The sequence below is a fragment of the Lolium perenne genome, chromosome 5 (genome assembly GCF_019359855.2).
Source record: "Lolium perenne isolate Kyuss_39 chromosome 5, Kyuss_2.0, whole genome shotgun sequence".
Lineage (NCBI taxonomy): Eukaryota > Viridiplantae > Streptophyta > Magnoliopsida > Poales > Poaceae > Lolium > Lolium perenne.
Genome location: NC_067248.2, coordinates 260,272,003 through 260,298,384, shown reverse-complemented (window position 1 = coordinate 260,298,384; position 26,382 = coordinate 260,272,003). Strand labels below are relative to the sequence as shown.

At 43.1% G+C, this 26,382-nt stretch overlaps 1 protein-coding gene and 2 long non-coding RNA genes across 3 annotated transcripts; all 3 read left to right on the top strand.

Annotated features, from left to right (window-relative positions):
• The first annotated feature begins 6,262 nt into the window (after positions 1 to 6,262).
• Positions 6,263 to 6,931, top strand: LOC139831861 (uncharacterized). The gene is made up of 3 exons (XR_011746161.1): positions 6,263 to 6,365; positions 6,460 to 6,564; positions 6,804 to 6,931. It is a non-coding gene; the product is annotated as an uncharacterized lncRNA (long non-coding RNA).
• Positions 6,932 to 10,825: 3,894 nt separating this feature from the next.
• Positions 10,826 to 11,895, top strand: LOC139831860 (uncharacterized). Its single transcript, XR_011746160.1, has 3 exons — positions 10,826 to 11,077; positions 11,384 to 11,550; positions 11,834 to 11,895. It is a non-coding gene; the product is annotated as an uncharacterized lncRNA (long non-coding RNA).
• An 8,132-nt stretch (positions 11,896 to 20,027) lies between these two features.
• LOC127302872 (putative G-type lectin S-receptor-like serine/threonine-protein kinase At1g61610) lies at positions 20,028 to 25,034 on the top strand. Its single transcript, XM_051333567.2, has 7 exons — positions 20,028 to 21,465; positions 22,870 to 22,965; positions 23,484 to 23,677; positions 23,779 to 23,986; positions 24,062 to 24,299; positions 24,391 to 24,541; positions 24,628 to 25,034. Exons 1-7 carry the CDS (start codon positions 20,139 to 20,141, stop codon positions 24,931 to 24,933), a joined length of 2,520 nt encoding a protein of 839 aa, XP_051189527.1. The 5' UTR covers positions 20,028 to 20,138; the 3' UTR covers positions 24,934 to 25,034.
• The last annotated feature ends 1,348 nt before the right edge of the window (positions 25,035 to 26,382 follow it).

The following is a 26,382-nucleotide window of genomic DNA, read 5'->3' as shown; positions in this document are numbered from 1 at the left end:
GCTACACGTCGCACGGGAAAAAGACAGGAGGCGGGAAGAAAGTGGCGGGTGGGATAAGGATGTTTGGGTAAGCTTTAGTCCCGGCTGGAGGGTGCAACCGTGACTAAAGCTGTCGGCAGAATAAGGACGCGTGGGTAGCGCACGATGCCCTGTCGGAGGAACAAGACAAAGCAGAAGCGGCGCCGTGCCTATAAAAGGAGCATCGATACGCGGGAAGATAGATGCGTGAAGAAATGGCGGGAAAGAACTGGCGGGAAGACGGGACGGGAAGAACTTGTGGGAAGACAGAGGCGGCCAGGAAGAACTTCTCTGAATTTTTTGATATATTATTTGTATTTTTAAGATTTTGAAATGAATTAGTTCTATTTTTCTTAATTTTTTGATATATAATTTGTATTTTTAAGATCTTGAAATGAATTAGTTTTATTTTTCTGAATTTTTTGATATATTATTTGTATTTTTCACATTTAGAAATGAATTAGGTTTATTTTTCTTAATTTTTTGATATATTATTTGTATTTTTAACATTTTGAATTGAATTAGTTTTATTTTTCTTAACTTTTTGATATATAATTTGTATTTTTAACATACTGAAATGAATTAGTTTTATTTTTCTTAATTTTTTGATATATTATTTGTATTTTTAACATTTTGAATTGAATTAGTTTTATTTTTCTTAATTTTTTGATATATAATTTGTATTTTTAACATATTGAAATAAATTAGTTTTATTTTTATGATTTTTTTGATATATAATTTGTATTTTTAAGATTTTGAATTGAATTAGTTTTATTTTTCTAAATTTTTTGATATATTATATGTATTTTTCACATTTAGAAATGAATTATTTTTATTTTTCACATTTAGAAAATGAAAGAATTTTGAAAAAGGCCTTTAGTCGCGGTTGGCCTGGCCAACCGCGACTAAAGGTCATTTCCGCGGGAACCGCAAAAAGGGGCGAAAAATGGGCTTTAGTCGCGATTGGTGTGGCCAACCGCGACTAAAGGGTACCCTTTAGTCGCGGTTGGCCACACCAACCGCGACTAAAGGTCGATTTGTATAAATACGCGCGCTCGCCCAGGGCCTCGATCATCTCCCTCCTCGAAGACGCCGATCGATAGACCGACGCCGTCAGGCTGCCGCGCCGAAGCTCCGACGAACCGCCCGCGCTCGCCACCATCTCCTCCCCACCGCCGACGAACCTCCTCCCGGCCCGCCGCGCGCCGTCACCGCGCCGAAGCTCCTTCCGCCGCCGCGCGTCGCGTCGCCAATTTCCGCGCGCCGAAACGCCCGTGTACGTGTGGTGCCCTTCCTCGATCGCCGGCGCCGCCGCGCTCTCCTTGTCGCCTGCGTCTGCGCCGCCCCGTACGTCGCACCGAATGAACTCCGGCCGTCCGCCGCGCGCGCCCGCGCCGCCGGTCCCGAGAGAGAGAGAGATCGAGGGAGAGGCAGAGAAGGGAGAGAGAGGGCCGCCGGTCGGCCGGATTTTTTTTTCTTTTTTTAATGTTTTGTTTGTTATTTTTAATTTTAACTATACTTAACAAAAAAAACTTAAAACTTTGTAATTATAATTAATGAATTAATTAGTAACTATATATAGTTAACAAAAAAAAACATAAAACTTGATAATTTTGACTTAACAAAATTTTAAGTGGACAAAAAATTTCTGAATTTTGACTTAACAAAAAATTTCCACCGCCACCGCCACACCGCGTAAATATCCAAAGTAAATTATGTGAAGAACTAATTTGCACCGCCACCGCCACCGCCACCGACCCCGCGTGTATAATACTTTGGAATGTTATTAAGTAAAAATAATAATATTGGAATGTTACTTTGGAATGTTATATTTTCTTAACATATAACCTCAGCCTCCATTTTAATTAAGTTACTCGAATGCATATCCTTGAGGGTAATTAGATAGATAGGTGTGTCGTCTGATCATTGAGGCTGCGCCGATCACCCACCGCCACTGTCCCCCTTTCGCCACCGCCATCGCCACCGCTCTTTCGCCACCGCCACCGCCACTGCCCCCCTTTCACCACCGCCACCGCCCCCCTTCTTCACTTAATTAATTAGCTTTTACTACATGTTTTCATGACTGACATATGGCGGACGATAGAGCTGACCCGATTATGGACAACTATGATCAAGAAGCTGAAGACCATATATTTGGCATCATAAAAGGCGATATTATTTATGTGCCGACCGAACAAGATGAAGAAGACCTCGAGGATATTTCTTCTTATCTGAATCTTGACGGTCAAGATGAAGGCCATCAGCAAGATGATGGGGAAGAAACGTCGATAAACGACGATCTTCAAGCGCAAGTAGGAACCAGCTCCGGCGCCGAGGTATATATATACGTTGAGCCTCTGGTGATACAAACTTACCATGATTTGAATAAATATGTGTGTACTAACGCACGCGACTCTCTTTCTTATTTTAGCCCTCGGCCGGATCATCGAAACAATCGAGTACGTCGTCAAAGCGTGGCGCAACCAAGACACTGAAACAAGGAGAAACATATACCATCGAGGTTGTCGACAGTGCAGCCGGCAGCCATTGGAGCCCCCCAAGCACGCCACCAAGTTTATCAACCAATGCGGAGCCGTTGTTAGAGAGAACATCTCGATCACCCTCCAGGAGTGGAATGAGCCAAAGAAGGCACGTGTTGGTTTCACTTTTGTCGACAAGAGAACAAAAAAAGATTGCTTGAAAAAGCTTCTGGAACATTTCATCCTACCTCCGGAATACCACAAGTTCGATGAGGAGGGTACCAAGATTGAGGAAAACAAGAAGAGGAGGAGGCTAGTCAAAGAGTTCGCTCTTCATAAGATGGCCGAAACATTCCGGAAATTCAAGCAAAATCTAACCCGTGACTATGTCAACCAGAACAAGACTCCGAATTTCACAGGACAATATGAGAAACTAAAATATGATTGGCCAGACTTTGTGAAGCAGAAGAAATCGGAGCAGTTCATTGAATTATTGAAAAAAATAAGGAAAATGCGGCTAAGAAGGAGTACAATCATATTATGGGGCCAGGAGGGTATCGCCTTTGGGAGCCTAGGTGGGAGAAGATGGAGAACGAGCTGAGGACGCGAGGAATCCGTCCAGGTACGGAGGGATGGGACCCAAGGGCCAAAAGCTGGTGGTACGGGCATGGGGGAACGCTAGACCCGGAGACAGGGGAGTGTGTTCACCGTGACAAAACGTTTAAACCCACCCAAGCCCTTATTGACGCAATGAGGGATGCTCAACTGGGGAAGATCAAGTTCAACAGAGAGAACGACGCGCTGACAAAAGCCCTCGGGAAACCTGAACACGGAGGACGTGTACGAGGCATGGGGAACATTCCGTGGAAAATAGGGTTCTCCCAGAAAGATGACCCGTACGGTTACAAAAGCCGTAAGAGAAAGATGGATCGGGATGCAGATGTTATGGCACGGTTGGTATCGGAAATGGATACGATGAAGAAAACCGTGAGTGTACTAGTACAAGAAAGATCGGCAGCTGGGGCGCATGAAGATCATCCAGCGGATCTCGGAAGCCAGCCGCGGATGAGAAGCAGCGTGGCTCCCACGGAGAACCCACCGGCTACTGATAATGCAACGGCGGTCGAAATTACTGCACCGGAGCCTCCTCGCTACCCCGTGGACGATGTAAATGAGATGAAAGAATGTCATCTGCATTATCCAATTGGGAACATGTCCACGAAGGTAGCCATCGGCAGTGCTTTACCATGTGAGCCTGGAGCACTCCACCACAACAACCCCATTCCAGATGGCTATGCTCGTGTCACGGTGGAGGAAATAGTCCCAGGGTTTGAGGAACTGGAGATTGACATTGCTACACCCGAAGGGGAGAGAAGACTTGGAGGTGTCAAGCGTCAGTTCATTCTATGGAAAAAGAAGTTTATCAAGTTTTCAGGCGAGGCGCCAAGGCAAACAAGTCCACCCCCCTCCAGTGGTGGTGGCAGTGGCGGCGGCGGTGGTGGTGGTGGTTCACCTACACCTCCTTCACGTCAGCCGACGCCGCCCCCCAATTCACCTCCGGCGGGTAAGCAGACACCGCCCCCCAGTCCTCGTCCGGCAGGTGATCAGACGCCGCCCCCCAATCCACCTCCGGCGAAGAAGCAGAAGCAGTCCTGGGTTATTAACCCGGACCCTTATGTACCTAGAACCACAAAGATACCAGAGCCATCACTGAAGCCTCTCATCCCGAGACCTTGGGAACTTAGTGTCGAGGAAAATGCAGCGGCCGTGGCTGCTCAGCATGAGAAATGGAAGGCGGACTGCAAGAAGAAAAGAGAGGGCGAGCCCAAGCCAGTATTTTCTGACAAGCAAAAGCAGTGGGCGAAGTCATTTTTGAACACACCGTCCCAAGCCGCGAAGAATCTGCCTGACGACTATGCACGTGAACTTCGTAGGCAAGCACTCGCGTTCAAGAGGAACCAAGAGTTGGCGGAGAAGCAGGAGAAGAAAACCTTGGAAGAGGCCGAGAAAAAATTAGAAAGTATAAAAGGGGGGAAAGAAGTTGCCCAGCTCGGGGAACAAAGTAAACAATCGATCGCCCCGCTCATAGTGCAAGCCGCCGGTCCGGATGCCCCCGATATCATAGCAGCTGCGGCAGCACATGGATTGACTGTAACGAGTGCCAGAGAACAAGCGGCCAACTTAGGTATCACTCTTCGTGCACTGTTAGGCCTTGATGAGGCGCCAATGAAGGACGTAGTATTTACATATGTGGAGAATGGCCCTCTCGTCGAGCCTGCGCAGGAAGAGGATCTACCTCGACAAATGAAAGGTCTGCTAAATTGGTACAAGGGTTACATAAAACTTAAAAACGCCAAAGACTATATTTATGCGGAAGTTAGATATGAGCATCACTTCAAACATTACTATATAACAATTCATCGGAGTGAATTGTTCCAGCTGTTCAATCTGCGCGAGCTCGACAAATCTATCATCAGTTGCTACGTTCTGTAAGTGATTTATTAATTTCTACCCCATCTCGTTCATTGCCTGCACTATATATATATATATATATATATATATATATATATATATATATATATATATATATATATATATATATATATATATAGAGCTCAACTATTCTCGAACCCCCTTAAGAGGGGTTCTAGAATAGCTATTCTCGAACCCCTTTTGTGACCCGAACCACCCGCAAGCTGCTGCGCACCAACGCCAACGTGAACCTCCCTAGTTTCTTCCTTATCCAGGAGGAATGGCTCCGCCTGGCCCCAAATCCCGCCCGCCTTCTTCCCGGCGACCGGCCCAAATCCCGCTGCACCTTCTTCCCGTCGGCAGGCCCAAATCCCGCCCCACCTTCTTCCCGGCGGCAGCCTCATCCCACCGCCCACCCACCTATTCCTTCGATGGTGGACGAGCCGCCGCATCACTTCCGGCCACCACCGCCGTCGCCGAGCCACCGGGATCAGTTCCCGACGCCGCTACCGAGCCAGAGAAGGCGGACGAGGAGGGGACAAGGAGGACGCGCTGCTGGACCACGCGCAGGCCCCGATTTCGCCGGTCATCGGGCGGAGGCCGACCCCGCCGGCGGCTGATACACACCCTCGCCACCATCTGCGACGTCCGGGAGGCTACAGGGCATCACGGGGCTAGACGCGGCTCCGCAGTCGCCGTCGTCTCCTCCCCCTCCCACCTCGATCTCGCCCACCGCCTCCCGATCCGGGCAGATCTCGCGCCGGCGGCCATGGAGAACCTGATCTCGCTCGTCAAAAAGCTGCAGTGGGCCTGCACTGCCCTCGGCGACCACGGCGACGAGAGCACCCTCCCCACCCTCTGGGACTCGCTGCCGTCCATCGCCGTTGTCGAAGGCCAGGTGCGTGCCCCATTCCCTTCAATCTCTCTCGGCCGGATCTAGTGCTGGTGCCTCAGATGCGCACGGTGTGGATCTCGCGAGCTGCCGGTAGAACCGCGCGATTCTAGTTGCGGAGATGCGGTTTAGCTATGCTTGGATCTGCGGTTACCGTAGCTAGAATTGGGACACGCTACTACTTCTTTTTTTTTGAATCTGTTAGTTTCATTGTGCCTAGCTTGCCCACATGACCAGCGATTGTCTAGCTCCAACTCTCCAAGCTAGATACTACTACTTTGGATCAACTAGAGGTGTAGGTGCGTGAGGTTCGCATAAAGGGAACCAAGCAATTTTGTGTGGACTCAGGCTGTTAACCAGTAGTTCACGTTTATTTGAGCACCCGAGTGGGTACATGGTTCTGTATTTTGACGTCTGAACTCGTCTGATCATTTGATAGAGTTCGGGCAAATCTTCAGTGCTAGAGAGCGTTGTTGGGAAGGATTTCCTGCCCAGGGGTTCAGGTATGGTTATACAAGCAAGAGCTCAGGTTTGGGGTGCTATGAGTACGTTTCTTAATTCGATACATTTATCTTTTTGTTTGAATCTGTTCTGCAGGCATCGTCACCCGTCGCCCCCTGGTTCTGCAGCTACATAGGATTGATGGAACTAGAGAGTATGCGGAGTTCTTGCATCAACCCAGGAAAAGATACACAGATTTCGGTAATTCCTCTAATTTTCTTCTTATTTTCAAGCTTTATGATGCTGATATTAGGGTTAAATGCATGGCCAAGGAGCCATCATCGTAGTATTGAACTATACATTGGCATGTGTGGTATGCAGTTGAGTATGTGAGCCTTGCCATTGTTGACAGAATTCTCTGTCTGGTGCTATTTTCTGTTCATTTTGGTTTAGCTTATCTCGATGCCACTCAGCACATGACGACATTTGTACCGTTGCAGCCGAAGTGAGGAAGGAGATAGCTGATGAAACTGACAGAGAAACTGGTCGTTCCAAGGGAATATCATCTGCATCTATTTTTCGAATGGATGATTACACTAAAAATGATTGTTATGTAGTGCCCTGTAATAATACAAAGTATATGTCTGGAAGTGCGCATAGGAGAAAATAGGTAGTTCATTGTATATAAAATAATAGATGTGCTCTTCTTTTTGTAACTTTACCTTCTTCCGTCCAAAAAGTTTCATCATATAATACAAAGCCTATGTTTAGAGAAAAATGAATCGGCAGATTTTGCATCAGTAAAATCTTAAGCTTTAAGTTGGATTACACCTGCATCACATTCAGAAGTTCAAAAACTTTTGTTATGATTTCTGCAATTTGGTTCCCATGTGTGAAGTTCGCGGCGAATGTTCACTTTTCGATATGAGAAAAGTTCATTACTTGTTTCTATAAGGATGTCTTTTCGAAAAAATACTACATGAAATATATGCATTTGCTGTTGATGTATGTCTAATAGGAAAATAACTCAAGTTCACATTTTGCATTGACAAAGTTCACTTTTATATTTCCAGGAGATCGGGGAGCACAAGGTCATTCTTGATTTGTTGCCGTGCATGTGGAGTCTAGGAGCAGTTCAGCTGTGGGATCCCACTGGTTGCCGGTGCGGGAGTTCACAAGTAAGATAAGAAACAGTATGTTTCTATGTTTTTTGTGATCGTTTTTGCAGCCAACTAATATTTTGCTGGCCTTGACTGCCTCGCTGCTGCTGGCTCGCTTGCTGATGCGAACGTATGCTGATATGAGCTGAAGTGTGCTGCTTCTGCAACCGATCTGAACTGGTGCGTTTAACTAAAGTCCACTTCTCTACTCTACTTTGATTCCTATTTCTTGCTGATAATTGAAGTACACAAATGTGTTGTTGATTTGTTTCTGATAGAAAAAATGGAAGTTCAGTTTGGTACAGTGATGTAGGATATTTTGTTAGTATACTTCTTTGTGAAGAAAGAAGTCCACTAGATGTACATAGAGAACATCATTTCTGAGTTAGTTTATGTTATAGTCCACCATCCATACCATGGTGTTTCATACTTTCCCGAGAAAAAAGTTCGTTTCATTTTTATTTGAAATACCACTAAATGATCGTAGTAAGTAACTTGGTGTAGCATGAAGTTCACCTTTTGTTGTTGCCGTAAATCTCTCGGACAAGCATATACATCAGGAGTGCACTACATAAATCCGGGCTGTTCACTCTGTGTGATAAAATTTTAGAATGTTAAAGTAAATCATTGCACTTGCGCATCCTGCGATGTGGACACAAATAGGTATAGTTGTGACAAAGTTTCTAAGAAGTTGCTGATGAGTTTGTGTGCTAGAACACGAAGGAAATCAAATGTTAGGCCTAGTTTGGTAGTAAAGTATTTTAGTTTTCCTAGCACCGAGATGATCCCAAAATAGAAGTGCATACTCTCGAGTTTTAGTTTTGGTCCTGAAGTGCACCTTGTCTCGTTGTCAAGTTCATTTTTCTTTCTCGATAAATTGGTATATGTTGTCAAATATTTCACTATGCCGTAGCTAGAAGCTCATTAAAAATATGATAAGTCCAGCTTAAAAAAAATCATAGATTGCGCTTAAAAACAAGTCCAACACAAGCTAGAGTTAATTGCAATTCATGGTAACCCACGATCGTCCAACTCATGTTTGTCATTTCCTGTTTATTTCTTAGTTTGTCTCCCAACAAGCATTTGCATGCCATTACTTCATACAGCCCTTTCATCCATGTATGTATAACCTAGTCTCGTTAGTAAAACCAAGTGCATAAACGGATGTATATAATGGTATGAAACGATGATGGACACCGAATGTGAGAAACAGAGGTGTACACCCACTTTTTTGACCTGGAATAGAAGTTCTATTTACTGTAAAAAATTGTGGAAAAATAGGAAGTTCACTAGTTAAGCTACAGCGGTTCTTTATTTGAGAAGCTTGTGAAGCTCATTTCTATTAATTTGCGAAGTTCACATCTACTGCTATTTTCATTTTTTCTCGCCTAGGAGTTCAACTATTCATTTATATGTTGATGTATGCACGACAACATGTTACTTCTACAATAAAAAATTCAGGGATTCGCCTTTTCCTGTCCTAAAGTTCATTCTATTTTGGCAGGAAGTTAGTTTGCGTTTGCGCAATACTCGAGCAGCTACAGATGCCGGCGATATTCTCTCGGGAGCATTGCCGTGGACGAATGCGAGTATTGCTGAAGTTCATTTCTTCTAATCCTTGTAGTTCACTTCCTCTAATTCATGAAGTTTACATCTCTTGCTACTTGTTATTTAGTTCATCCATTTGGTTTAGATATGCACTTGTTTATTTAGTTCCTTGTGAAAGTCAATTTTTTGTCGAAGTTCAGTTTTATTGGTGGGAGAGTTCACTTTATTTTTTAGAAGTTCAATTGTTATAGTGCAAATATTCATTTCTTCCAGCAAAAAAGGTTCTAATTCACCCACGAGGAAAAAGTTCGCATTTTGTTGTCACAAAGTTCACTATTTTCAAATCTGAAGTTCGCTTCGTTGCTAATTTTTATTGTACTTCTATATGGTGTGTGGTACTAACTAAATTACCCTCAGTTCATGTCACTTGCGGTACTTCTACATGGTGTGTGCTCCCACACAGCGCCGCCTCGCCCTTCAACGCAGGTAATGGCCTCAGGCACTGGAGCCTTGTGCCTCTACTTTGATTCCATGTCAAACCTTCTCTGTTGTTGTATTCGGTGCCATCTGAAGTTCAGATCTTAGGAAGTTCGGTTTGTACAAAAATGCATAGTGTACTTTGTCCATAAAAAAGAAATTCATTTTCTTGTGAATTATGTGGGAGTGTAATTAGTCATGGAATTGGAAAAATTCTTGCCAGGAAGTTCAGATCGTACACATGTTGCAGTAGCATGCATTTATTCTTCCTACTGCATTTTTTTCAAAAACTGAGTATTAGATTCAATGGCATTTTAACTGTGTGGTTGTGTAATGTTTATTTATTCTATATTATGGAGGATTCAACTCTAAAGTTATTGCAGGCAGTGCACTTATCCAAAATCTGGTAGTTAATTGTATGAGAAAATAGAGGGAGGAAATATCCCTGAGAAGCCCATTTGATTGGAGAATCATTTCAAAATAGAAACAACTTTACGGTCATTCAAACTAGAAATATCCCTGTCCGCTTGTTTTTATATTTGGATACCTTTTCCGTTGAATTTATACTGCTGCATGTCCCATCCGATCGTGTGATTAATTTCTTCAGGGTGTTTACTTTTCTTATATTTGGATCCACTTTTTCGTAAAATTTATGCTGCTTGCATGCTATTTTACAGAGAACTAAATAGAAAGTATATGCCTGGAAGTGCACATAGGAGAAAATAGGCAGTTCTTTTTATATAAAATAATGTAAGTGTGCTACTTTTCTTATATTTAGGTTGTCTTCAGGGAACAGCCTGCATATAAATTCACTTCTTATCACATTGATATTTTCCTAATCCCTGCATGTGCACTCTTGTTCCATAGCAGTCCACGGTGTCAGTGATGATCGGCAGTCCACATTGCATCAAACCAAGAAGTCAATCTGAAAAAAGGTAATTTTTTTCTAAATTATTAGAGAATGCACTTTGTTTGTCCCCAGAAGCTCGCATCTTCTATCTAGGAAAGTTCAGTGTGTATACACCTAGTTGTGAAGTTCACTTTATATTTTTTAGTTGACCTGAGCTTGTACGTGTATGGTTATGAACTTGCGTATTTTTTAGTTCTTTGTTTTTTATGGAAAAAATGAATCAAGCATGGGCAAAACACGGTACAAGTATGTGCTGATGCGTGTCTGGCTATAAAAAGTAGAAGTTCCTTTTGTTTACAAAGAAAGTTTATGTTTCATTTTGTACATGCTCACTACATCGGTTCATCTAGAAAAAAAGCTTTTCCATGTGTACACATAAAATCAATTCATGTGTGCTTTATTTGTTGTTTGCTTTGGAGAAGTTCACTAATTTGTTTTTGGAAAGTTCACTCTTATGCGGTTAGCTATATCTATGGGTAAGTGTCGATGGTACAGACATAGAAAACTAGAAGTTCGGATTTAATTGTGGAGCAGTGCAGTTCACATGGGCGTTGGCGAACATCCGTCGGCGCACCTACCTCCGCATCGGCGTTGGTGAACATCAGTGCACACCAAGTTCCTCGTCAGGCTGAGATGTTTTTGCAACTGACTGGCTATGAAGTTCACATCTCTTTTTAGGGTAAGTTCACTGCGTGAGGGGAAAGACGTTCAGTTAAACACTACAGTAGCTAATATGTTGTGGTACAGTTCATCATTGGTCATGATATGCTGTTGGATGCTGCTGATGTATTAGCTATCGTGCGCTTTCCATTGATGCATTAGCTGTCAGAAGCTACTATCGATGTTCATGTTTGGATTTTACCCCTTCTGGTTTGATGTTAATGCTTAGTTATTTACCAAGATGCGGATATAGAATTTCACTATTGTTTTTTTGGGAAGTTCGCTTAGTATATGATCTGAACTGAGCTGTTGCTTTCTTCGTTAGTCATGGCCATGCAGGGAGTTAGCTTCATCTCTAGAAGAAGTTCATTGTGGGTTGAAAAGAGCACTGGCATGGACTCCTGCAAGCACAGCTCTAGACTTCCGTGAGTGATAGTGTGGTCTTCACGAGCATTGTCGTTGCCGCTGCTGCTTCAAGCGAGATGGTGTCTGGTTAATCTCTTTGAACCTCTCTGAACTTCTTTGATTTTCTCTGTTTTATGCAGCCAATTTAATTGGATAGCTTTTTCTTCACCTGCAATTCTTGAGAAAGGAGAGATAGGAGAACCACAAGATTTTGTTCTTATGCCCTAGGTGACATCAAGCCTTATAATTATGCAGATTGGAATAGATAAAATTGCATATCCAAATTCTCTTATAATACAAATATTTGGTTTACAAGCATGTATTCTTGTAAGGTGGTAATCAACCTGATGTAGTTCTTTTCCTATTGCAGTTTCATGTGTGATGGTGATAGTTCGGAATAAGAAAAGTGATCGTTTTCCTGTGAGCTCGCCGCCTTTGCAAGCTCGACCAAGTGCGATTTGCCCATGCCATCAGCACTTAGTAGTTTAGCCTTTACAGCCGTAGCTGTACCTTGTGGAAGCACGCGTTGACCTCGGTGTCTGGAGTCGTGAAGTTCAGGGGGCAGATTTGTGAAGTCCAGAGACCAATAGCTATGTAGTTTAGAGAGCTCAATTTGTTATTTTGGTTGAGACATTGGATTAGCGTTGTGAACATGATTTGTGCTACTGTTATTTTATTTCTCTTGTCCTGCTTGTGGTTTGGCGACTTTGAGGGTGAATGGAAGTGGACAATTGTATAAAATGTATAAACTGATGCAGTTCATTTTATGTAAAATGCGAGTTCACTTTTTCGGTCCAAAAGACAGTCTTTGTTGGGAAGTTCGTTTAGTATGTACGAGAAATTCTCCTTTTGTTGGCATCGAGCTTTGACTCATTGACAAATAAAAGTTCAGATCTCGTATCCAGAGAAGTGCGAGATGCGACGGAAGTTCGCTATATTTTCCGAAGTTCACTTCAAACTAGACTAAAGTTTCGAAAGTTCGCCTGTACAATATTGAAGTCCGTCGGGAAGTTCAGATTCAGGGAGAAAAAGTTCACATCCACGAAGTTCGCTATAATTTTATTACATGCCCGAAACTTTTATACCGCGATCGGAAGTTCACTAACAGATATAAGGAAGTTCACTTCTATATTCGAGCACCTCATGCACTCGCTTTTCTGGACGGAAATCATACGCATAGAAATCGTCCGTACAACCACCGATTACGCAAATCGACTAACTCAACGTACAATTAGCACTAATATCACTCTACTAATACTCCAACATATCGCAATGCCACACATAATCAATCTAGATGAGCCAATTTCGAAATGTTCTTGTGTCGACGTTATCTTCACTTTTATGTATTTCTGAAATTAAACTAAAACCATTTAGAATTTGGAAAAATATTAAACATGAAAAAGATTCGCCTAATCAATATCTTTTCAACACAATATCATTTGGAACATTCCGATAAGAGGTTCGGAAATAAGCCCCAAAAACAGTTCGAAAAACCGAGAAGTTCGAAAAATGTAATCACGTATTTTCAAATCTGCTCTTAAACTATAAAGAATTTAGAAAAGTGTTCTTCATGAAAAAGGTGCGCCTAGTCAGCACCTTTCCAACGGCATATCATACGCATCATTCCGTTAAACGGTTTGAAAACTGGAACCCCAAAACTGTACAAAAATAGAGAAATCCGTGAAAACGTTGTTTTGTATATTTCAAATTAGTTTTAATCAATATAGAATTTGGGAAAACAATGAACACGAAAAAGTTGCGAAATTTCCGTGCGAATCCAACGGTATATTATACGCATCAATCCGATAAGCAGTTTGAAATCATCATGAAAATACCGTCCGCACGAACATGCAATTCTGGTATTCCGTCGAGAAGTTCACTAGGAGAACACGCGGAAGTTCAGAAAGGGTTCGAGAATAGTTATTCTCGAACCGGTTCGAGAATAGCAGACCTATATATATATATATATATATATATATATATATATATATATATATATATTGTCCTTACTATCTTGTTGTGTACGCTATTATGCAGAATGAAGAAGCGGGAAATGCGAATAAGGAGCATCCATGATGTTGGGTTCACTGACCCACAAATCGTTAATTCATATGTGTTAGAACACCACCCCGCCGACGTGGAGGATGACCTGTGGCGGTTTCTTAGAAAACAGGAACTCAAAAGTGATATTCTATTTCCTTACCATTTTGGGTGAGTGTTTCTGTCTTGAGCACATTCTCTTTTGTTTACTCCATGCATGGTATGTGGCTAATCGATGAGTTATGCATGACTGTGCATGTATCGTGTCCGCAGGTTCCACTGGATTCTGATGGTAATTCAATTTCACACCTCCACAGTTCTCGTCCACGACTCTCTGAATATGGATGTGGCGCTTTGGGCCGACATGAGAAAAATGATGCAAAAGTAATTATTTTCATTCATTTGCGCTCTATATCGATCGGCCTATTTCGTTCATCATTTCCTAATATCAAGTAACTAATTAATAACTCTCTTGTTCATTTAATTTTCTTTGCCTCGTAGGGTTTGGAGACGGTTCGTAGATGAAAAGGTCGGTGAATTCAAAAAAGAGCTACAATTTAAAAGAGCAGTGCGGACGACTGGGGATATTCAGCCACCGGGGACCAATCTATGTGGATACTATGTTTGTGAGAGGATCCGGAGATACACCAATGAGCGGGACCAGCAGTCTGAGAACAACATCAAGAGGAATAACCTCCGGAAGACGCTTAGTCCAGAAGCTCGCTTCCGACTACTTCAAGAGGAACTAGCTGGATGGTTCGCGAGGGAAGTCATCGATCCTAGAGGAGAACACTATGTAGAGGACGTAGAACTTCATATGCACTAAATTATGGATGGAAACTTGTTCAAAATTGTATATGGTCATCCGATATTGAATATATATTGTATATTCCTCTTGAATTCTTTTTGGTTCTAATTTCAAATTTGTTTGAAATTGTACATTCATATGCATGTATGTAGTACCGTAGAATATGTGAAACTCCTTCAAAATTAAAACCCAAAAGAAATAAAACAATACAAATTAAAAAGAAACCAGATTTAGGGGGAGGGGGGCTAAACCCTAAACCCTGCGGAGGCCTTTAGTCGCGGTTGGCCAGAAGAACCGCGACTAAAGGTCCTCCGTCCTGGCGCTCGCCTGCCGCCCACGTGGACGGGCCTTTAGTCGCGGTTCGTAAGGAACCGCGACTAAAGGGGGGGGGGGGGGGGGGAGGCTTTAGTCGCGCCTAATTGGTCGCGGTTGCGCAACCGCGACCAATGGCCGTTTTTCTACCAGTGTGTGCACAAGGCTGGAGTTAGTGTCACCGAGAAGAGATGCATGACGACTGGAGGAAGTCCGAGTTCATCTGTCTCAAGTACTACGAGGACGTCGCAAACGACATGTGGACTGGCTATGGGCTGGTCGAGGTACCGCCCCTGCTCTCAAACACAAATAATGTGGCATCGGCAGTGTTCATTTTAGGTGTGACTTCTCCACATGCAAGGGCTAGCAACTGAACTACATTATTAGGGGCCTCCATCTATTGAGTAAGCAGATTAGTAACTTATTTTGGTGGTAAAGATGTGATATCTACGCAGCTTAATAGTTTCTTTTTTAGGAAATGCTAATTTGTTCAGTTGCTAGATACACAAACTTGATGTGGATGCTTTTGTTTTCTGCTGCTTCTTGGATGTACCATTGTGAAACTGCACAATAGACTTAAGATTTAGCTTGTGTGACAGCTTGTGCAATTAAACCTGCAATCTATCATTCTGGAGAACAATAATCTGTCCATGGTATTCCTCATTGATGTGTATGCTTTTGTCTAATCTGAAGTCTTGAATGAATCAATTTCAGAAGTGTCAAGTTCAGAAAGTAGCGACATCCAGTAATAATAAACCTACTAATTGCTAGCTACTTCAGCTAAGAGGGTTTGATAGTTTAGTTCTTGCAGAGTAGTGTTTCTCCAGTTTTAGTGATTATATGGTCAACGATTTAATGAGTTATGCTGATATTGATTAATATGTAGTTGTTTTTTTTTGCAAAAGATTAATATATGATTGTTACACTACAAGTCCAGCTTTTAGTTTATTCAGATATTGTCATTGAACCCAATGACGGGATCTTTAGCAGATTTTCCTCTCTACAACTGAATAGATTATATGCTCAATGGTGGTCTAATGCTGCCATTTTGAACTGCAATACTAAAGCAATGTGTTTAGTTTTTGACATGTTCAATGGAGGACCTAATGCTGCCACAAAAACAATGGAGCACTCATGATTGCTTTCATCTCATGCTTAATTTGGTAATTTGGAGAGCCATCCTGGCATAGCTACTACTATTCATAGTAAAATAAGCATCCACGGGTCTTGCTGAAAACATGATCATTTTTATCCTTATATCTTGACATATTTTTCTGCGGCTAGATTTGCTTTGGTGCATCGGAGGCTGGGACACCACAATTAAGCTATGGACAGTCAAAGGTTATGAAGAAGATGGTGATGTTTTCTCGCTGAAAAGACAAATAGAATAAATACTCAGCAGAGCGAAAAGTGGCCTGGTTCTGTTCAAGTTTGCAATCTACTTTTGACTTCTCCGTAGTGCTTTATCTTGGACTGGAGCACTTCGTTCATGTTATTAAGTTAAAAAAAAATGGGCTTCGGTCTGGTATTGGTCTCAGTGTCGTACTGTTTTTTCACTTATGGGTGGCATAGGTGGGTAATTTTTAATAACTTTGGTGGTAATTTAGATGACGTACCAAACCAAACCAAACCACGGAAACGCTTTTGCTTTTATTATTATTAGGTACAGAAGTAGCTTTTAAACGCTTTCTTTATTGCAATACGAGTATACGACTCTAAAATATTGTTTGAGTCGTCTCCTCTTGGCGACTCAACCCATACTACTGAGAATGGTGGATAATGCTGCCAAGTAGTTTTTCAGTCTTGCTTAGAACCATAGTCGAATTGTAATTTTTAACATTACATATCAAGCATTTTTTGAGCTTTAGGGATTTGAATGTATTGACTAATAGTATGGATTATCTGAGTAATGAGATTTTAAAAACACGTAAAGACAAAGACGTGCGTTGCACGTGTCCACTTACTAGTACAGTGCTAATGCCCGTGTAATGATAAAAATTAGGGGCCTGCTGGGCGTCAAAATTCCCGACCCCCGGGTCTCCAACGATCACACCATCCATCCGCGGTCAATGCCTTGTGGGAAAACGAACAGAAAATAAAAAAGGTAACCCCACGAGCCACGGATTCCAGGCCCGCCCACACAGCGAGCGGGTCGAGCTCGATATTGGCCATTGCGATAGCGATGGCCTCTTCCTCCCTGATGTCCGGCGGTTGGGTCGCCGAATCTCAGGCCCAGTGGCCTTTGACATTGTCGTTGGTTCCGAGGACCTAAACGTCATCCGCTTCCTCATAGTCGTCCTCGTCCTCGCCCTTGTCGTTATCCTCATCGTCCTCCTCGTCTTTCTCATCCTCCTCGTTGTCCTCGTACTCGTCCTCCTTGTCGAGCTCACGGGAGAAGAAGTTGACATCGCTGAGGAATCCCGCTTGGCGGTGCGTGTCCAACTGCCGCGCCCAAATGAGATCCAGTTGTACGATCTCAACACGAATACCGGATCATCGCGCAGATCGTACCTGTTGGATAATTAGGCACAATTTCCATGATTAATTCCAGAATATAAAACATGATGGCAGCAACTACTAACATGTGAAACTCAAACATACTAGATGCATTAATCAACATGAGTAGCAGCAGCGCAAACGATAAAACATCCATCGCTAAACAGATCGAGATATGTCGCACGTACCGATCTGGTGGAGGTGGCGGTGGAGGTGTAGCAGATGATGTCGCAGCAGTAACGTTGTTGACGACGGGAACGACGGGTCGAAGTAGACGACGGTAGGCAGCACCGCCCGACTTGGACGGAAGGCGACCCGTGATGAAGAGCTTGAGCAGTCGCGCAGAGCGCTTCCCAAAAACCTAATTCGCCCTCTCCCGTACAGGATCGCAAGGACGAGCGGTTCCGGAGACCTGCTCTCCCGTTCGCCGATGTACGTCGGCTCGCGGGATGGAGTAGGCTACGATAGCGGCGCAAGCAGAGAGAGGTGAAAACCCTAACTCGTGTATTGGATGTGTTTCTGCGGTAGCCGGGCAGGAGATTATATAGGCTCGAGAAACCCTATGCAACGTGGGCCACGCCCACGTCGCACGAACGTTTTAAGGAAAGTCTCGGCTCGAGGCTCAATCCACTCACCACTAGCGCGGCGCGCGTCGTGACGAGTCGAGTCGAGACGAGCGAGGAGGAGGAGGAGCGCGCGTGAAGCACTCCTATTCTCACTCACTTACTAGTGGTGGAACAACCCACCTTATAAGGTGGTCTAACTTCCTCCCAACTTTCCATGTGGGACTAAACTTCTCACCTCTTGCCACTCCCTAGTGAGCTGCCACCAACTTGGGCTCAAACTCACAAGGTTGCCACTATGTGGGCTTTGAGATTTATAGGAAAAACTGAAATCTAATTTGGGCCACTAAAAGTGGGCCCAATATTTCAACAGTACCCAACACACGATTTAAGTTCCGGCCTTTCAATCCCATGTAACACGGTCTCCCCGTATGTTGATCTCACGTCTAAGGTCTTTCCAATGTTACGGTCTCCCCGTATGTTCAGCCTTGACGTGAGACATCGGTTTGGGCTTTCGAAAAACTTTGATAGTGCATAAATTTAGTAGTCGTAGCATAATGTTTAGTCAACTACATAGCTTTATGTTTGTCTATTTGGACAAGTGGAAATGACATGGGTTTTAACAAACATAAATTTATTAATTTCTTGTAGGTTATTCGTCGAGCTGTGCACTGGATTCAGTTATAGGCGTTCCTTCTCCCAGAGGATCAGCGGGAGCACATGGCTTTTGGATGCACCCGCTGCTGGCGGTTGTTCAGGATTGCTTTTTTGGGCTACTGGATAGCGACACATTAGTAGATTATCAAATGGATAGCTTCTTCATGTGTCTCATTGTCCTTTGGTTAATTCATGTATCGACCTTGTCTGATCCATGATTCTAAACTTTTGATTACCTCATACTTTGAACTTTTTCAATAAAGAAAAGCCGTGTGCATCACTTGATGCAGAGGCTGCAGAGGCTGGAGCGAGGCTCCCGTTTCGAAAAAAAACAAGATAACTTTATATTTAGTCACTATCTAATCGCAGTGATGCATCTTCGTGGATAGCTGTAAGACTCTTCGTGGATAGTGATTAATCGCAGTGATGTACCAAACACTGACAAAGAGTATCTGTCCTAAGAAAATGGTGACTCATAAACATGAAATTATGCTTTGTATATTTAAACAACTATCCGTCCTCAAGATTGACATCCGTAAAGTGATTTTTATTTATTTTGGAGAGGAAAATGAGGTAGTAGTGAAACAATATAAACAAATATTTGGTTATGAGGCCGGATCTCCACCTTTTAAATACATATGTGACTTAATACATTAGAGAAAATTACTTAACAAATAATGGAATAAGGAACATAACCACTTTGAACCAACGTTAGGATGGTCGCAAGGCAATTTACTCCCATACAAACGTTAGACAAAATCTGGAGGCCGTGGCATTTTTCACGTGACACGGCCAAAAAATACAATGCATTTGGTGACATTTAAAGTTATTTTCAGAACCTATGTTGAGGGAATATTCAACCGGATAGGCCCATCGGAGCGAGTTGGTACACAAGACTGGGGTGGCCCAATCCATTTCGCCTCCATGTTGGACCTACCCGCAAAGGTCCAGCGTGATCCGAAGGACTAGTTGACCCAGAAAAGATAGACTGAACACTGAAGAACAAGCCAAGTATCCAAGGGTGCTTGCTCGACTTACAGTTTAGCTGACTCGCTCGTATAATGTAAACCTTAGGTCAAGTCATCTATATAAGGCTTGTATAGGAGGGAGTAGAGGAATGAATCATTCGCCTATCTTACCTTCCATTTACGCCGCCGTCAACTTTGTGAACACATCTATCAATATAATAAAGCGGTAAAATATTTTCTAATCCCGTCATCTTAATAAATATTTGTTGTTTTTCTTTGAAACATATTTTTTCTAAAACAAGTTCTACCTAAAGATGATGCTGTGAAACATCAATAAAAATGTTTTTCTCATACAATTTTTTTACACAAATCTCATGCAAATTCTACAGTTGAGATGATTGCCTGGCATTTGCGAGGAGCACTATACCAGTTACTTCAAGAAAGGCATTCATTTCGTCATGGATGTAATAGAACGTATGCACACACTGTTTGCTCGTATACTTTTACCGAGAGTAGGTAGGGTGACTATTTAAACGTTGCACTAACGCGTCAGGCTATATATATAGCTTAATGATTCAGTCCCTAGTCTGACTAGTCGCAGTGAGGTATGGCAACTACCACGCGGACAACTAAAATGTCAAACTCAACAAAGTCATAAGTCTTGTCAGCTAATCCGATGCCAATGAATCTACCAGACCTCCAAAACTCTACGTTATTCAATCACCCTCATCCGTTAGAGCATTTTGGCTTCTAGACCTAGGCTCGATCGATGCAGTGCAACTAAACCCATTTACCAGCTACTTATCGCTGAGAGTTTGGCCAGATCGGCAGATGGATTGGCCGGCTCTCGCCTGCTGCACAGCAGTGCTGACCCTTGTGATCTTTCTGCCGTTGAGCGCGTCGGACGACCGGCTTGTCGCCGGCATGCCGCTCTCCATGGGCACCGCTATTATCTCTGACGGAGGCGCCTTCGCCCTGGGTTTTTTCAACCCCTCCGCGACCACTACTCCGGGCAGGCTGTACCTGGCCATATGGTACAACGGCATCCCCGAGATCACCACCGTGTGGGTGGCCAACCGGGAAACACCAGCCACCACCAGTACACCGATTCTCTCCCTCACCAACACTTCTGATCTTGTCCTCTCCGACGGCAGCGGTGACAAACGCGTCCTTTGGACGACTAGCGTTGCCGCTGAGCAGAGCTCATCGCCGTCAACGGCCGTGCTCCTGAACACCGGTAACCTCGTCATCAGGTCGTCAAATGGCACCATGCTATGGCAGAGCTTCGACCACCACGCGGACACGCTCCTTCCGGGTATGAATCTCCGGATGAAATACAGCCCGCGGGAGGGCGGGCGGCTTGTATCCTGGAAGGGCCCCGGCGATCCCTCGCCGGGGCGGTTCTCCTACGGCATCGACCCAAACACTTTACTGCAAGTATTCCTTTGGGATGGGCCGCGCCCTGCGGCTCGCCTCGGACCGTGGACGGGGTACGTGGTGAAGAGCGAGCGCAGATACCAAGTGGCAAACTCCAGCACGGACATCATCGTATACATGGCTGTCGTTGACAACGATGATGAGATATATATTACCTACAGCCTCTCTGACGGCGCCCCAAGCACCAGGTACGTGCTTACATACTCCGGCGAGTTTCAGCTACAGACCTGGAGCAGCATTTCAATGGCGTGGGCGGTCCTGGAGACGTGGCCATCATCGGAATGCGCCCGGTACGGCTACTGCGGCCCGTATGGCTACTGTGACGAGACGGCAACACCCGCTCCGACATGCAGATGCCTGGACGGCTTTGATCCGGCGAGCACGGTGGAGTGGAGTAGTGGGAGGTTCTCGGCAGGGTGCACGCGGAAGGAGGCGTTGCGTGGGTGTAGAGACGGCTTCTTGGCCATGCCAGGGATGAAGTCACCGGACGGGTTCATGCTCGTCGGCGGGAACAGTAGCACAATGGAGGACTGCTCAGCTGGGTGCGGACGCAACTGTTCCTGCGTGGCGTACGCCTATGCCAATCTGGGCAACGGCAGGTCCAGAGACATATCAAGGTGCTTGGTGTGGACTGGGGAGCTGGTTGACATGGTGAAGATAGGAGCAGTGCCCGGCACCGATACTCTCTTTATCCGGATGGCAAGTTTGGACGCAGGCGATGGTACCAAATCTCTCCCTCTGTACTATGATTTCTTCATAGGGAATTGATGATTCTCAGTGAACTACTGCGCATCGTGGTTCGTGTTTTAAGTTGTAAGTTGGGTTCCAACTGGCACGCGAAAGCCAGGATTTAGGTATTGGGGCCGGGCAAGCTACCAAAGAATTGTTTTTTCTCAAATAAATATCTAGTTTACCTTTTTTGATACATCACAGATATATACTCTTAATGAGTCTTAACAATGTCTCGTGTGTAGATAATTTATTACCAAAGTTGACATACAAATTATAGATGAAAATTGCTAAATTTTCTGTTAGCCCGTCTAACAGGCCTGAACGCCAACTTATTGCTTACCGGGTAGCACTTCTTCTAGGTATTTTTTTAAATAGTTCTTCCAGACTTGATAGTTAGCCATACATGCACTGCATGCTAAGTGATCAATTAAGTGCATACAAGTACGGAAGTACTAGCCTACCTTTTGATTGAGTATTTGATGAGGTATGAAACAATTAGAGAAACTCCAATAGTATATACAGTCGGTTGTTGGCTATAAGCAAGATGGCAAGTCATCCATGCTGGCTGGAGGAGCTCTGAGGTGGAGTAGTGTGGTTTTTACCGTCTCGTCAACATTGGGTCTAAGCGGCGTGGTGCCGTGGAGTCTCGATAGAGCATGTGTGCTGACGTGCGCTCGTAGGGAGGAGGCGCTCTCTAGCACCATTGTGGTGTCGTCAACATGATTGACGAATTTTATGTAGATCTTAACCATGAAGATTGCTCAGTGGTTCGATAGAGGTGACGACATCTGTAATCTGTAGTGTGTATATGAGGTGCTCGCTAAGAGTATACGAAACCAGATGAGCACTCTTGGTTTGACTAGTGGGTTTTCAGGATGTGCAATATGTTCCTGGTTCCTATCTGATCAAGAGATTTCATTGTTTTCTGAACATAAGGTTTAATAAGGCCGTATGTATCTTTTCGATATAGAGGCAGGGATAACTTTTTTTATTTCTAAAAATATATAATATGTCTTATATAACTATATTTTTGAGCTTAGAGTCAATTAATTTGGTTTGAAGGTAGTAGTATTTTTTGGTCCACACTGTTAGTTGTCACTTGTCAGGTCGAGATCTTTCACCCTCTTGTATTTGCAAAAGTTGTATGCTCACATCGCACGGTTCTTGATATTGACTTAGGAGTAGTTATATCTCAATTTGCACATACATAGCCCATCTTTTTTACACTAGAATAATTCTACCCTCTGGTTCTAACGACTTGTCGCGGGTTTAATAAATCTAGACGTATTTTAGATCCTATTTGTCCTAATCTACTACAAGTAATTTTGCCCAAATGAAGTATTATTTTTTATTATACACTTATATACTATGTGTCTATGTATTCATTGCATAGGTAAAAGGAAAAGCAGCAATGCGGCGAGGATTGTGCTGCCAGTTGTAGGAAGCAGTGTACTCATTTGCATTTTGTTCGCATGGTCAAAATTCAAAGGTACACATAGTGTTTTTCTTCACTACGAGATCTTGCAATCCGTTTGTTGTTGTACTGGCTACATAATATCTAAACCCTCTGAGAATACAAAACTAGAGCGAATAACCCTTCACTTGAGTTTAAGCTTGGCATAGCAAGCCACGCACTCAACTAGCAACTAATATGATAGTTTAAGTTTGTTATAGACATCACACATGACAAGAAGTTCAATGGCAATGAATAACCATGCTCAGACATCGTATGGGATCGAGGATAGATGTACATCTTTGCTTACTTACTTTCCCGTGAGTGTGTTTACGTTTTAGGTTTCAGGGTTTACCGTGTGAACAGCATCTCATGTCAAGTCCTCACCATATAATGGTAGGTCTATCATTTTCAGTGGTGACAAAAGTGTCATGTGGGCCTTTTAGTCTCTTTTCATTATCCATAAAGGGTATTTTTCAATAAAGGAGAAAATCTTTTATTTTTTCTATGATACACTCATTTGAGAAAACAATATTCTAACATCCTGGAAGCAGGCAAGAACAATAAAAGGAGAGGGCACAACATTGCAACATGGAACTGCATGACAACCATATGTGGACTTGTTGAAGGGAACCTTCACAACGATCATGAATTTCTATTTGTAAGATTTGAGGAAGTTTCCCTAGCAACAGACAACTTCTCCGAAACATGTATGATTGGTCAAGGAGGCTTTGGTAAAGTTTACAAGGTAACTATGTATGTAGTTTTCTATAAGTTATTCTAAGATCTGTATAATAAAGTGATTAATGTGGCATACTTAAATGAATATGTTATCTTATAATTTTCTAGGGAATGTTACGTGGTAAAGAAGTTGCAGTCAAGAGGCTGAGTAAGGATTCACAACAAGGAATAATGGAGTTCAAGAATGAAGTAATACTAATTGCAAAATTGCAACACAGGAACCTGGTTCGACTTCTTGGATGTTGCGGGGAGGGAGATGAAAAGTTGTTGATTTATGAGTATCTACCTAACAAAAGTTTAGATGCTACCCTTTTCGGTACATATTCTAGTAACACCCACTAATTTCCAAAACCAACTCAAAACAAGTTCACTTACTTTGCTTACTGTATAGACGACACAAGAAAATTATTGTTGGATTGGACAAAAAGGTTTCATATAATTAAAGGGGTTGCAAGGGGACTCATGTATCTTCACCAAGATTCTAGACCAACCATAATTCATAGGGATCTCAAAGCTGGAAATGTTCTGCTAGATGCCGAGATGAAACCCAAGATAGCGGATTTCGGTATGGCGAGGATCTTTGGCGATGACCAACAAAATGCAAATACCCAACGTGTTGTTGGAACATAGTGAGTAACCTTTTGGTCTTATGTATACATCCCTTGAACTTGTGATCACATTGAACTCCTACAAACTAACAAGAGTGCAATGGTCAAACAGTGGCTACATGGCTCCAGAGTATGCAATGGAAGGCATCTTCTCTACTAAGTCCGATGTCTACAGCTTCGGTGTCTTACTACTCGAGGTTGTAACTGGTTTAAGGAGAAGCTACAGTTGTCATACCATGGGCTATTCTAGCCTTATAGTGTTCGTGAGTACAGAAGACTTCTCTGGATTTTATATTTAAAAGCAGATTATGTTTTTTACAAATGTTTAATGTAATTTTAACTTTTGTAGACATGGAATATGTGGATGGAAGGGAAGACAGAGAAATTGGCAGACTCATCTATCATGGAAACTTGTTCACCATCTGAAGTTTTCCTTTGCACCCATGTGGCACTCTTGTGTGTCCAAGACAACCCAGATGACAGGCCATTCATTTCATCCATTGTTTCTATATTGGAGAACGGAAGCACTTCACTACCAGAACCCAACCGTCCTGCCTACTTTACACGGCGGAACATTGCAATGGAGCAAATAGTTAGTGATGATCATCAGAACTCCATGAACAATTTAACACTTACTGAGATAGAGGGCCGATAAAATAGTTATGAAGTAGGTTTGATGTATGAATAAAGTATTTGGTGACAATCAAACAAAATGGTCACGCATCAGCTGTTTGGAAGTCCTTGTCGTCAAACGGTTTGCGGCAGTAGTTTGATCTATTTCTCTCTTGTTTTTGATAGATCTTAGTACCATATGATCTGTCCAACATGATTATGGTTACATATGTAATTTCTGTCTGGTGAAACTTTATTCTATGATATTGATATATAAGATTGTTGGAATCTATTATATGTGAGATGTATGGATAGATGCATATTGTATACTTCATTCTTAAGTGTTGTTCTGATCCAACTTGTATGCAATAACATGTATGGGTAGATGCGTGTATTAGGTCACTAGTAGGGAAAGTCTCGTGAGTGGCGCACCAAAATAGGCATTATGTGGCGCATGGACAGTGCGCCACATAATGCACCCCATTAAAATGAGAATTATGTGGCGCATGGACTGGTGCGCCACATAATTACCATTTTTAGTGGCACACTGTGGTCCATGCGTCACAAAAGTTAGGTTTTAGTTGTGCATTTTGTAGGGATGCGCCACAGAAATATGTGTGTCATAGAATTGTGTACATGTGCGCCACTGGATGTGACAGGTATTGATGATTTTTTCTTGCCCATTGTACAAATACATGGTATATCACATGATTTATACAACGAGTATACATGTAGAATATAAATAGTAATACATGGTATATGAAAACATACACATTACTATGTCATCACATTACTTAGAGCCCGATACATATGGTGGCAAGTGTCAAATTTTTATAAGTCTTAATCGGTACAAAGTTCATCATCTCAAGTTACAAATGAAATGGTCACTGGCCGCCGCCTACACTAGGATGAAGCAGAGAACAGCCGCGACGATGGTGAGCAAGAGCGGGAACACGACGAATGTCATCTTGTTCTTGTTCGACTGGTGGTTCCTCCACTTGGCAACCGCCTCCTGTCTAGTCGTGTATCCTTTGTAGCAGTTGCTGCTGAACTTTTGCACATGTTTCTCACAGTCCTCCCACTCCTTGTAGACTCCTGGATCCCGACCCTCGAACATCACGTAGTACGTCATCTTTATGGACACAAAGCATATTAGTATAGAATTAGAGGGTTCACATGCATAGATGTTCACAAGAATTAAAGAAAGGAAATAATAATAGACCTAAAAGATATATATCATCGACAATGACACAATAGTTACTAAAGTCCAACAACAATGGCCGTTTCGAGCTAATTAAGCAAGTTTAGTTTACAACACACTATACACGTCCATCGATACAAAGTAATGGTAGGCACACCGATCTCGATCAACGAGACGTCTTCTTTAGCGGCACCGGTAACGGTTTATACATGTCCTTCGTCGTGCACGTCCTTCGATCACCCTGCCTATCTAGACGTTCTTCGAAATCTCTCTATCTAGGCGTTCTTCGAA

What these genes read in the sequence shown, in the direction of transcription:
- LOC127302872 (XM_051333567.2), top strand. Translation starts at nt 20,139, where the DNA reads ATGGATTGGCCGGCTCTCGCCTGCTGCACAGCAGTGCTGACCCTTGTG. An exon ending in CGCATGGTCAAAATTCAAAG is followed by an intron (nt 22,966 to 23,483) that starts GTACACATAGTG and finishes TCCTGGAAGCAG; the next exon opens with GCAAGAACAATAAAAGGAGA. An exon ending in GCTTTGGTAAAGTTTACAAG is followed by an intron (nt 23,678 to 23,778) that starts GTAACTATGTAT and finishes ATAATTTTCTAG; the next exon opens with GGAATGTTACGTGGTAAAGA.